The sequence below is a fragment of the Antechinus flavipes genome, chromosome 2, assembly GCF_016432865.1.
Source record: "Antechinus flavipes isolate AdamAnt ecotype Samford, QLD, Australia chromosome 2, AdamAnt_v2, whole genome shotgun sequence".
Classification (NCBI taxonomy): Eukaryota; Metazoa; Chordata; class Mammalia; order Dasyuromorphia; family Dasyuridae; genus Antechinus; species Antechinus flavipes.
In genome coordinates, this window is record NC_067399.1 from 62,698,421 (window position 1) to 62,711,410 (window position 12,990).

The following is a 12,990-nucleotide window of genomic DNA, read 5'->3' on the forward strand; positions in this document are numbered from 1 at the left end:
CTCTTGATCATTGTTGTGTTTGTGTATATCTCTCATTTCCTATCCCTGCTCTTACACTTAGGTTCTATTCCTTAATTTTCTGTCACGTATTCTCCCCATCTTTCCATCCAGCTTAGATCTTTCCCTTTTCTTCCCCCAATCTTTTCCTTATCTCATTCCTATGAATCTACAGCTAGTAGTTAAAAATTTTTCATTATTTGGGGAACATAGTATATTTTCTCTGTTTTAGTTCTTCCTGGTTTAGGTAACACCACATTTGTGGCCCAAAAGTAATTTGGAAGGACTCATCTATTTTTTCAAATCGTTTCTATAGTGTTGGAATTGTTCTTTAAATGTTTGATGGAGTTCATTTGTGAACCTAGATGATCCTGGAAATTTTTTCTTATGAGTTCATTGTTGGCTTGTTCAATTTTTTTTCCTAAGATGAAGTTATATATTCTATTTCTATTAATCTGAATAACTTATATTTTTGTAAATATTTGTCAATTTTGCTTAGATTCAGATATATTGGCATGTAATTGGGCACAATTTCCTAATGATTGCTTTTCTTTGTAAATTCACCCTTTTCATCTGATACTTTTGATACTTTGGTCTTTTTAAAAAGTCAAATTAACCAATGGTTTATCTATCTTAATGGTTTGTATTCTATATTCTAAGATCCCTTCCAAGGTCTGACAATTAAGGTTAGTAAATGAGTACAAAAGATGTCCTATAAGAAACCAAAAGATTCTTCCAGTTGAATTTTATTTGATATTTCAGTTCTTCAAGGATCTGATCCCTAGAGTTTAGGCCTTCCATCCCCTAATACAGGTCACAAATTTTGACTCGGCAAATGCTCCAATGAGTTACTGTGAACCAAATTTCTGTTATCCTGAAGCTATCATAGTGTTACGTACTACTGAACAGCAGGTCTTGTGTCTTGATGACAGATATGGTATTATCAGGCCATATTCAAGACTGCCTCAATCTGGTAGAGCTTGCAGACAGGCAAATAAGACTCATTTATAAAGCACTTAAAATGAATTCTGCTGTTTTGGCCTCAGAGAACCCAAGACTATTCCTGTCTATGCCAAGGTGAGGTCTTAGAAGAGAACTGTATTTGGTAAGGCTAAAATTGGTATTCCTCTGGGAAAGACTTTCATACATTCTTTATTTTTTGGGACAGCACTTTGCCATGAAAATGTCAAAATGGGAATTTTAGTGGAAAAGAAAATCATCCTAGTAAAAAGAAAAATGATACATGTTTGTGCTTTTTATGAGATTTTAAGTGTCCAGAGTCTTCGATCTGGTTGCAGAGTCACTTTTATACTTCATTCTAGTTTTTGTCCTCCAATCCAAAAAACCCCAGCCTTGTAAAACAACATCTACTATGGACAAGAAGGCAACAGAAAGTATGAGTCCCTGCAAAGAAAAGTACTGCCGTTATTTTAGTCATTCACAGTGGTACCAACATATTTCCCCTCCCATTTCTTGACATTTAGAAGCATCCATGTCTATTAGTCCCCCAAAACTGATATAACCTTATAAGTATTTTTTGGTAAGGCAATTGGGGGTAAGTGTCTGAAAGGGAATAGCTTGTGTTATAAGTTTTTTGGAATTGTAGTTGGTTATTTTGTTGATCATAGTTACATCTTTCACAGTTGTTTTTTACAATATCATTGTTATATGTAAATTATTTGATTCTGCTATGGTTATGCTACATTTTCTTCCTTTTTTTTTCTTCTTGTCTTTTAAACTTTGTTTTAAAACTTTTTGCCTTCTCAGGAACTCATTATCTTATGTTTTTTCTAATTTTCAGGGAGTTTCTTGCTTGGAAGAAGTTTTATACCTATTGTGCCAAGCTCTTAAGTCTGTTTCCAATTCTTTCTTCCATAACTCCCATTTCCTTTCCTACTTTTTCTTCTAGAGCCCTCATTTTATTTATAAAAACACTTAAAATTCTTTTTAAATTAGAAAAATATGTAATCACATCTAGGAATTCTAGTTGAACTTGTGGCCAATCTGTGTTTTACTTTGAAGCTTTTCTTTTTTTACTTTTTGTTTTTGAAGCTTTTTTGGGTAGGTTTTGGGAGTAATTTTTTGATGTTTGTTTTGCTTTTTATGATGGGATTAGTTTTCAGTTTTCTAATTCTTCTAGTATATTTCCTAACTTAGTACTTCATATTAGGGCCAGTCAATGCTCCCTTCCAGAGGGAATGTCTGGGCCAAGCTTGTGTCCCTGAGAGTCTTGCTGCTTGCTCTTTTCCTGAGTTGAGTGTTGTGTTATTTCAGGAACTCAGAATGTCCTTGCAGGCCCTATAAGCTTTCAGTGCTCCTGAGTGGCCTGATCCACTCACTGCGGTCCCCTCAGTCTCATCTCTGAGAGTTATTGCCCTGGAATTGAGTCTGTGGGCCTACTCCATTTGGTGTTTCATAAGACTGTTGCTGAACTCAAAACACGTTTAGATATCCAGGAAGCTCTGTTGATTCAAAGTAACAGAACTGCAGACTTCTCTTTGGTCTGGTCTCTTTTGGTTCTGCTCTGACTTTGGGGTAAAGAGGAGACTGGAAATGAGATGCTACTCTCCTCCTAGGGTCCCAGCCACGCAGCTGCTGCTTGCTTCCAAGCTTGTTCTTGATCAGTACATGATCTAGGGTACTGGTGACTAAGGATCTAGGGCTCCCTTCTCACCCCGGGATGCTACTCTGTAGGTACAAGTCCCCTTTTCATTTTGGATCTGGGACCCAGACTTCACAGTAAGTGACAGAGCTGCCAGTTGGCATCCATCTATTCCTGGATGCTGCAGAGGTCAAGCTCCTTGTGGCCCTGCTGCAGAGCCCCTTCTTGTTCTTCAATAGACCTTGTCCCAATGTCCACAGACCCTTCTGTCTCCTTTATTAATCTGGCTTAAAAAAATGATTTGCTGTAATTTTCTCTTCTTGGATTTCTGATCAGAATATGATCTGCTGCATTTTATCTGTGTGGAGGAGTTGTGGGGTAGAGCTTGGTTGATACTATTCTACCATCATGGTTCTACCCTACATTAAATCCCCAATATATAGCTAGCTATATTAATAATTTTTTCTCCTCACATAAGATCCTTGTATAATGAAAGTGTATTTTAAGCTACCCTATAAAATATGAGTAATCCTTTATGGTATTGGATCTCAAAGAAAAGACCTCTAAGCACCTCGTCTTTGAATGTTTTTTATTCCCATTTGAGACAATGGTGGAAGAATGTACCCTGGATACTTCCAGAACTCCTTAGAAGAGTTGGGACTATATTATCTACTTTTCTATGGGCTGAGGTAGTTTTAATAACTTCCTATTTTATTTTGCTTTTGCCCTAAAAACCATTTGAGATTTATTCCTGAGCTTCCAATCATAACTTTACAAATTAGAGTCTACCAAAATCTGATTCTTTTTGTACAGTAAAATAACTGTATGGACATGTATACATATATTGTATTTAACTTATACTTTAACATATATAACATGTATTGGTCAACCTGCCATCTGGGGGAGGGGGTGGAGGGAAGGAGGGGAAAAATTGTAACAAAAGGTTTTGCAATTGTCAATGCTAAAAAATTGCCCATGCATATATCTTGTAAATAAAAAGCTATATAAAAAAATTAAAAAAAAAACAAATTAAGAGTATCTAGACCCAAATGGTCCCACAGAGCTTAGGGTCACAGATAAGACAGCTATATTCCCTAGATAGCCAACCAATAGTAAATTGGCAAACATTCTAATTCTATATTCTTATCTTAGCCAACCAATTACTCCAGCCAAAGATCCCAAAGGGTAGGCTAGCATCAGACACAATAAATAACACTTTGCTCTCCACCAATTAGGATCCTAGAGCCCTCATGAAGAAGGGCATGTATCAGCCATGAGACTTTTCCTTCCAAAAGGGAAGCTAGGAAGCCGTTTTTGGAGCTGCCATCCTACTAATCCTGAAGGTCCATGGCATTATACCTGTCTTTAGCTGGTTATCAATATAATTCTTTAATAAATCTCTTTGGGACCTATTTACCATGTGTATCAGTTTCTTTTTTTCCCTCTCTAGCAAGGATGCAGAGTTAACACCTAAACTCATTTGGAGAAGCCAATTATCAGGTCTGAAATGGGCAGGAGAAACTGGTACAGTTTACTTATTTTAAAATTCAATTCACATGACTGAAATGAGTGGCATTAATTTAACATCACGCTGCCCATTCAAAAATAGATACTTCTCCTACAACAGGACAGAACGTAGACATTTTTCCAAAGGACTGAAATTTAAATTTAATGTAAAAATGAAGCTTAAAAATAATTTACTTACAGCTACTTGCCAGTATAATTTATCCATAGTGGCTGGTGGATGAATTATTGAATAGAAACCAACATATGCAAGGTATATAAATGCAAAAAAGTCATTGAGCATGTCCTAAAAAAGCAGAATAGAAAAATAGTCAACATTGAATGCTGACAAGAGTATCATAAAAATACTATGGTTGCCTAAGGATTGATTGCAATTTAACTCAATAACTATGTTTTGGGCATCAAGCTACACACTGAGTATACAAAGGCAAAATTAAAATAGTCCACCTTCAAGGAACTGATATTATGGAGGAACCTTTTTTCAGCCAGATCCAGGTTCATCACCTCTGGCCTCTTTACTCCAGGGTTTCCTACAGTGTCCTGAAGGTCTTTCCTAGACACATTTGCATATAAATGGCTAATAGAATACTCAGATCAAAAATAAGTAAAAAAGTATGTTTTAATCCGCATTCAGACTTCATTGGTTCTTCCTCAGGAGATGGATATAATTTTTACATAAGTTCTTCAGAATTATCTTAGATCATTGGATTACATAAGTCTTCCTGTCTGACCACTCCTCAACTCTCTTTTGTTAGTTCTTCATCTGGGTGACACTTACTAACCATGGGTTTCTCTCAAGGGTCTGCCCTGGTTCCTTTTTTCTTCTCTGCCATACTTCCTAATTTGTTATTATCAACTTCTGTGAATTCAATGATCATCTCCAAGCAGATAATTCTCATGGTAAATCCATAGTAACTGTTCTTTAAACTAAATGATCATTGAACTTGATAGGCCCAAAATTGAACTCATCTTTCCCCAAACAACATTTCCCTTTCCAGTTTCCCAATTTGCCTTTGAAGCCATTATCTCCCAATCACTCAGGCTCCTAGTCTTGAGGTCATCCTTGATTGCTCTCTTGTAATCACATTTTTAGTCAGTTTTGAGGCTTGTTTCTACTTTGAGAGACATCTCTCTTGTACATCCCATTCTCTCCACTCATTCAGTCATCACTGCTGTAGTCTTTCATCATCTCATACCTGGACTCTCTACTCCAGTCTATCCTCTGCTCAACTTCTGAAATATTTTTTCCTAAAATGTAGGTCTTATCCTGTCATTTCTCTACTCAATAATAACTAGTTGCTCTATATTACCTCCAAGATCACATAGAAAAGGTTTGGTGTGAATTTAAAAAAAAACTCTTCACAACCTGACCCCTTCATTTTTCTCCTTATAATTCATTCCCCTCCAATTACTGTCTGATCTAGATACACTGGTCTGTTTTTAGTTCCTTGAACATGACTGTCCATGTCCCAACTCATTCTTGGAATATTCTCCCTCCTCACCTCTACCTTCTGATTTCCTTCAATATAGCTCAAATGTCACCTTCTGTAGGAGATCTCATCCTCCACCCAGAGCTTTTCCTTGGATATTACCTCTAATTTATCTTCATGAAAACTTTTGTTTTCTTAATCAAATCCATTTCCCCCCACAAAAGCAAAGTTGTTCTTTTTTTTTAGTAATCATAACTCACTTTACAAAATGCTTTTATCACAATATTCCTATTAAGTAGATAACGCAAGGATTATTATCCCCATTTTAGTGATTAGGTAACTATCTATTGAATTATAGAGATCACTTAATTGAACCCCTAATTTGACAAATAAACAGAAGTACACATGGATTAAAAAGCTTGTTCCATGTCGCTAGTTGTTAGTAGAGTCAGTAATTACACATATAGTCTATTAAATCAAAGTCAGTGATTCTTCCATTATATAAGTCATTCAATCAATAAGCATTGATTAAAGTGCCTACTAAGTTTCAAGCATTGTAATGAATAGATTCCATCAAAATTAAGATCTAGAAAGTTGTCCTATGAGATTTGGGCTGGGATCTAAAGGAAAGCAGGGAAGCCAGAAAACAGAGATGAGGAGGGACACAACCAACGAAAATGCCCAGAGTTGGGAGATGAAATGTTTTGTTCTGGGAGTGTGTGTGTGTGTGTGTGTGTGTGTGTGTGTGTGTGTGTGAAAGAGAGAGACACACATACACACACAGACAGCGACAGAAAGACACAGAGATGGATGTAGTCAGATCTGTTTTAAGATAATATGACAAATGAATCAAGGATGTGATGGGGGGAAGATATTTGAGGTAGCAGACTATTGCAACAGTCCAGGTGTGAAATGACATAGGCCTATACCAGGGTGGGAGCAAAGTAAGAAGAGAGAAGGAAAGTTACAAAGGTAGAATGGCCAATCCTTGGCCAAAGCTTGGATATGAGGGATAGAGATAGTGGAGAGTCAAGGATGACAGATTTTAAACTGGGAGGATGGTGGTGCCTTCAACAGTAACAAGAAAGTTTAGAATAGGGGAACATAGGGAGCAAATTTAAAATCCTCATGGCTTCCCATTTGCACAGAGTTCCACAGCTAATTAGGTGTAAAACTGGAACAAGAGAACAGATGGAGAATTGAGCTGAAAGGAAGAGTGAATGGTCTTAGCTGACTCTGCTGCTTACCTCTAGAGTAAACTTGATAAAATCCCTTCTTTTGAGACAGGTAGATAACACACCGCATAGTAGTAGACTCGGAAATAGGAAGACTTGAGTTCAAATCCTGCCTTAGGCACTTATTAACCATGTGAAACTAGGCAAGTCACTCAATTTCTTTTGAAATAATATTTGTAAAGTGCATTGCAAACCCTGAGACTTGATATTATCATTATTATTAGTTTTGTTTCCTGTAAAGGGTGGTTAGATTTAGTCCCTCCCAGATATAAATCTATGATTTCATGATCCATCAGTCTATGGCTCTTTCCTCTGGGATTTTTCCATTTGGCATAAATATTAAAACATGGAATCAAAACAGTAAATGACCAGGGGGCAAAAGAAGAGAGGTGTATAGTGGGCACAAATAGGTAAAGCATATAGAGTTCAACTCTAATAGAGAAAAGAGAGCCAAGGTAGTTGGACAGCAAACCCAAAACAGATCATAGAGCAGTAGAGGATCTAATTCAATCTATGGCATAATGGAAAGACTATCACATTTGGAATCTTGGTTTTTAATCCCATTTTGCTATTTGACTACCTGTTTGACTGTTGGTAACTCACTGTCCCAGAAAACTGGGACTAGTTTCCTCATCTCTTAAATAAAAGCATTTGACTAGATCCCAACTTCTTAAGATGTGGGTCTTGACTCCATATGGAGTCTCATAACTGAATGTGGAAGTCACGAAATTATTATTTGTTATCAGTAAATGTTTGATTTATATATCTATTTTATATACTTATATACGCGGGAGTTACATAAAAATTTCTCAGGTGAAAAGGGGTAAGGAGATCCCAGAACTAAATCAGGTGTTCTTAACATGACTCTTACCTTTTTTTAAAACACCATTTTGAGAACTATTTATCAATACAATTAGTACTTTATTTTGTGCATTTAAAAATATTATTCTTAAAAAGGATTCTTAAAAAGGGATCTTAAAAGGGGCCCAGGACACCAAAAAGATTAAGAACCATCCCTTATGTTCTATTAACCTCTGAATTCAATTCAATGAACATTTTCCCAAAGTTTACATGTCTGTTATATATGATATGTATCCACAAAGACTTAAATTGAAATTACAAAAATAAACACTTACAAAAATGGGCCAGATCAGCTTTGTTAAATATCTTGGGAATGCCAGGATATTCGCAAAAATGAAGAAAAAAAGGAGGAAGGATTCTATCATTAAGACCACTGGAACGAACACATTGGCTGTTTGGGTTCTTTTCATCAAGATAAACGACACTATCAATAATATCTGAAATAGAAAATAATAGAGTTCCATAGATCATCATTTAGTTACCAATTTGTCAAGATTTTATCCAGTCATGAAAAGATATGGAATATGTTGGACAATAGAGTCCTAATCTAAATTGGAATGACATTTACTTCAATATTCCAAGCAATTGGAATTTCATTCCTCTGGGCCCTCCCTTCTCTGTCACAACCTCAACACATCTTTTTCCATAGTTGGAATGTTTCTTCCCCTCTCCTCCTCATCATCCAGGAACTAACCGAGCAGTGTTTATCTTCACAATTACCTAGGCTAGTCCTCAAAGGTCTGTCACTTGGTGGATTCTTTTAGAACTTGCACTTTCTTTGGCACCCCTTGGGATCCTAACTCCATAAGGAAATTTTGGAGTAGAATTTTAATGAAGAAAGATCAATTTTGATTCAATTCAACAACAAAAACTATTAGGAATAAAGTGCACATCTTATATATTTTTTTAAAAATCAGTTGCTCAAGAAAAAATGAGTGGCTTTCCAGATAAATTGTGTGAAAAAAAGAGCTAAGGTTTTTAATAGACCGCAAGCTTAAAATGAGCCTACAGAGTGACATCCAGTTTAATCCAATAAATGTTTATGTTATTATTCTTATGAACTGCAGAGCTTGATGCTGATGGCTAAAAATACAAAGATGGAAAAAAATAGGTTTTGATCTCAAGGAGTTTACATTCTTCTGGGGGATACAGTGTGGGTAAATAAATAAATGCAAAATAATTTCTGGAGGAAGAGAGTACTTAATCTGGAGAGTCAGGGAAGGGCTTGTAAAGCTTGTAAGGTAGGATATGGCACCTTAGTGAATTCTGGAAGGAAACGAAGAGATTCTGAGAGGTGGAGGTGAGACAAGAATGCATTTCAGACATAGGGGATAGCCTGGGGCAGCTGAGCCATTGAGTAGAGGGAACAATTAGTGCACTAGAAAATAAGATACAGGAAGGGAGGAGAGTCAAAGTCTGTTTAGCTTGATTAGTGAGAACTACATTATGGAAATTTCAATGATAGATTGGGTGGCTTGGATTTTGTGTTTTATCATAGTGTCTCCTGGATTTCTCTGGGCATGCCCATTTCTAACATGGAGCTGCCCTTGAGGGGCCTTTTTAATCGGTCTGTTTTACTTAATTTGGGGTTCACCAGGTTGCCACGAAGTTGACACTGGATTTTCCAACATGGGATTTACCTGTTCAGCTCAGACACTTATTAGCTGCATGATCCTGAGTAAGTCACTTAACCCTGATTGTTTCCCTCCTCTCCCTGCCCTCCCACACCAAAGAATTCTTATGCTAGGAATAGCAAGGAGGCTAGTGTCACTGGATCACAGAGTAAGTATATATGTGTGGTGTGAGAAAACTGGAAAAGGGTGGAGAGGGGAGAAGAGCGGCACATTAAGGGCTCTGAAAGCCATACAAAGAATTGAGATTTGAGCCTGAAGGACATAAGGAGTCACTGGTGTTTACTGAAGGGGGAGGGGGAGGTAAATGACATCCTCAGACCAATTTGACAGCTCGAGGGGAGGACGGTTGGAGTGGGAGACAGAAGCAGGCAAGCCCATCAGCAGGTTGTTGCAATAGCCAGAAGAGGAATCATGGGGGAGTGACACTAGGAGTCGAGGTGACTGAGTTGTATGAGTGAAGGGAAAGGGACGCCGGTCCAAGATGGTGAGGTGGTCTTTACAAAGCCGATTGGATACTGCAGGAAGGAATCAAGGACGACTCCCAGGTGTTGCACCCAGATGACTAGAACGATGGTAGTACTGTCAGCAGAAAAACATGTTTGTGGAGCGATTTGCCTTGGGAGTAAAGGGAGGAGAGAAGCAAATGCTGTTTGGGGCATTAGGATGAGGGATCCTCATGTTCTCTTGCACAGCCAGGCCACATCTGGAGGCCGATATCCTGTTTTGGAGCCACAACTGTTAAGAGCAGCACAGATCATTTGCATTTATCTCAGCTGGGGCCCATGTCTGAGAGAGAGTGGAAAGAGCCAGGTCCCTAAATGATTCTCCCAAGGGGACGACCCGGAGCTGGAGCCGTCTCTTCTGGCTCCTGCATCAGGACCTGTCACCCCCCCTCTCTCTCCCACCCCGCCCCCCCACCGCTTGGACTCTCAGAAACTGTGAGGCCGGCTTCTCTTTTCCCACCGCGGCTGCAGACACTCCCAAGGCTGCGATGCCCAGGCTGTGGTCCTAAACCACAGACTCCTCGGGTTGAGCGGCCCCGCCTCTAGACCCATCTACAGAGTCCCCAGGCTGAGAGGCCCCGCCCCCAGACCAGAGTCCCTCCCTCTCCCATTCCCCGCCTATCCACACCCTCCCAAATTGATTGGCTCCGCCTCCAGGCCAGAAGCCCCTCCCTCACACCTATCCACAGACTTGCAAGGTTGCGAGGCCCCGCCCCCAGTCTTATCCACACCCTCCCAAATTAATTGGCTCCGCCTCCAGGCCAGAGGCCCCTCCCTTACACCTATCCACAGACTCCCAAGGTTGCGAGGCCCCGCCCCCAGACCTAACTACAGAGCCCCCAGATTTTGAGGGCCTGTCTCCCAGTCTCCCGAGGCTGAGAGGCCTCTGGCTTGTCTCCCTCAGGCCGGCGTTCCCCGCCCCTCGGCTCCTAGCCCCCAGCTATGGGCCGGGTCTCACCACAGACAGAACTTTTAAATCTCCGGAACCGCTTTTGATGAAGTAGTCGTAGGAGCTTTGCTTGCATTCCCATCTGTATTTGGCGAAGCCAACTTTATGCGTTGGAGCCAAAGGAGACTCCGGGGCGTTTATCTCTGGGGTCGACATTACGAGTGGCGGGCGGGGACGGACTCCGGGCCGGGAGCAGCCCCATCCCAAGATGCCTTCCTTGCGGAGTCGGGCCCCCAACGGCTTGCTGCCCCCGCGCCATTCCGTTGTGTGGTCGCGAGGCGAGTCTCCGTGGAAACACTGCCCGGCATCCCCTGCGCGTCCCCTGCCGTGGGACTCCCGTGCGCCTCCGTTCAAGACTCCCCTTCTTCCCCCAAAGCCTCGGACCTCCGAGCGCCTCTGCAACACCCTCCCCCCCCAAACTGGGAACCCTTGTGCGCCTCTGTGCGACGTTCCCTTCCAACCTTGGGTCCCCCTGCTCCTCCATTCAAAGTCCCCCCAACCCTGAGAACCCTTGTATGCCTCTGTGCAATGCATTCCCTAACCCTGGGACTTGAGTGCACCTTTGTGCAATGTTAACCCTCCCTCCAACCTTGAGATCCCCGTGCTCCTCTGTGCAAAGCCCCCCCACCCTGGAGCCCCTTGTGTTTCTCTGTAAAAGCTATCTGGGGTCCCTTCCTGGGGTCCCCACGCTTCAGTGCATTCCGCACCCCGCCCCCACCCTTGGGACCTCACCATTCGGACCCCGGGACCTTGGAACGGGGTCCGTTTGTGAGTGTAGAAGGTTTGGTTTGGTAAGGACCATCTCTTCCTGTGACCAGCCCTGGAAACTTGGGCTCTGCCCCAGGCATGCCGCCTGACCTTGGGGATGTCACCATCTCCTCTTCCCCCAGATTTCTTGACTGCCTTCCTCACTTGTGCCTCTTGGAGCTCTTCCTTGAAGCCCCAAGCCTCCCCTGCTTATACAGGGCACAGGGATCACCCCCAAGCTGTTGGGGACCCTCCTTTGTATTTATTCTACAGTTAGGTGATACTAGCCCCTCTGCCCTTCTTAGCTTTGTGATCCTGGGCAAGTCACTGTTCCTCAGCAGTAAAACAGAACACCAGCACCTCCCTCACAGAGTTGTGAAAACAAACGAATTAACATTGGTAAACTTTGAAAACTTCAAAGCGTTTTATACATGCTCTCATCCTATCGGTTTACTTGACAGTGTATATGATCTAGGCAGCTCTCTACATAGCTATAGGTGCAGTGGATAGAGTCAGACCCGGAGTCAGGAAAACCAGAGTGCAAATCCTGCAACACACTGGCTGTGTGACCCTGGACACTTAACCTTGTTTGCCTCAGTTTTCTCATCTGTCAAATGAGCTGGAGAAGGAAATGGAAAACCCCCAAATGGGATCATGAGGAGTTGGACACGACTGAACAGGCATCTGTTATATCTCCTTAATAGAAGCAGCAGTTTCACTTTTGTGTTTCCCCAGGATCTAGTACAAGGCTTGACACAAGCTTATTTAGTATTTGATTGATCTGTGAAATGGGAGTAGAGGGAGAATGAGACACCAAACTGCCAACTTAGCAGTTGTGTTTCCTGCACCTCATGTTTCTTCAAAGGGACTGAAATGGGTCCCTTTCAGCTCTAAGTCCTGTGGACTTCATCCTCCTGTTTTGGGTCTACTGCCCATCCCATCCCCAAGCAGTACTGCCTCATGTGGGGGGAGACAGAGATGCAGAACCCCCCAGAATAGTCTCACCTCACTCATACTACAGACCCCTTTTCAAATGCTTTACAGAATGCCTTTTGCTCTTGTTTGCTCATCTTAACTTCCTTTATGGGGTGTGAGGAGAGGATTAAGTCTCAGCCACCACCCTTTTTGGTGCCTGCATAGACTTTTCAGTGATAAGTTCCCTCATTCTTGGCTGCTTTATCTAGAAGGAGCTAAGTCAGGAGGATATTTGTTTCCCTTGGAGTTTTTAATTCATTGTTGATCTGCCTGCTTTTCTCAGATTCATTCTTCACTCAGCTTGCTTTTTAAAATTTTTTTCTATTAGCAGCCTCTCTTCAAGCTGATGTCCAGCTATATCTTTTTAAACATGCACAATTCCTCTCTATATTTCCACAAATATCACGGTGCACAAGAAAAATCAGCTCAAAAGGGAAAAAAAAATAAGCAAAATGCAAACAATAACAAAATGAGTGAAAGTACCATATTGTGATCCACCCCTCAGTCTCCACAGTTCTCTCTCTCTCTGGGTG

At 41.1% G+C, this 12,990-nt stretch overlaps 1 protein-coding gene across 1 annotated transcript; it reads right to left on the reverse strand.

Moving 5' to 3' along the window:
• Positions 1 to 725: 725 nt before the first annotated feature.
• On the reverse strand, positions 726 to 11,016 carry CMTM2 (CKLF like MARVEL transmembrane domain containing 2). Its single transcript, XM_051975079.1, has 4 exons — positions 10,745 to 11,016; positions 7,925 to 8,086; positions 4,305 to 4,409; positions 726 to 1,401 (listed from the first exon to the last, which is right to left on the reverse strand). The coding sequence occupies exons 1-4, from the start codon at positions 10,889 to 10,891 to the stop codon at positions 1,264 to 1,266; spliced, it is 552 nt and encodes a 183-aa protein (XP_051831039.1). The 5' UTR covers positions 10,892 to 11,016; the 3' UTR covers positions 726 to 1,263.
• Between the last annotated feature and the right edge of the window lie 1,974 nt (positions 11,017 to 12,990).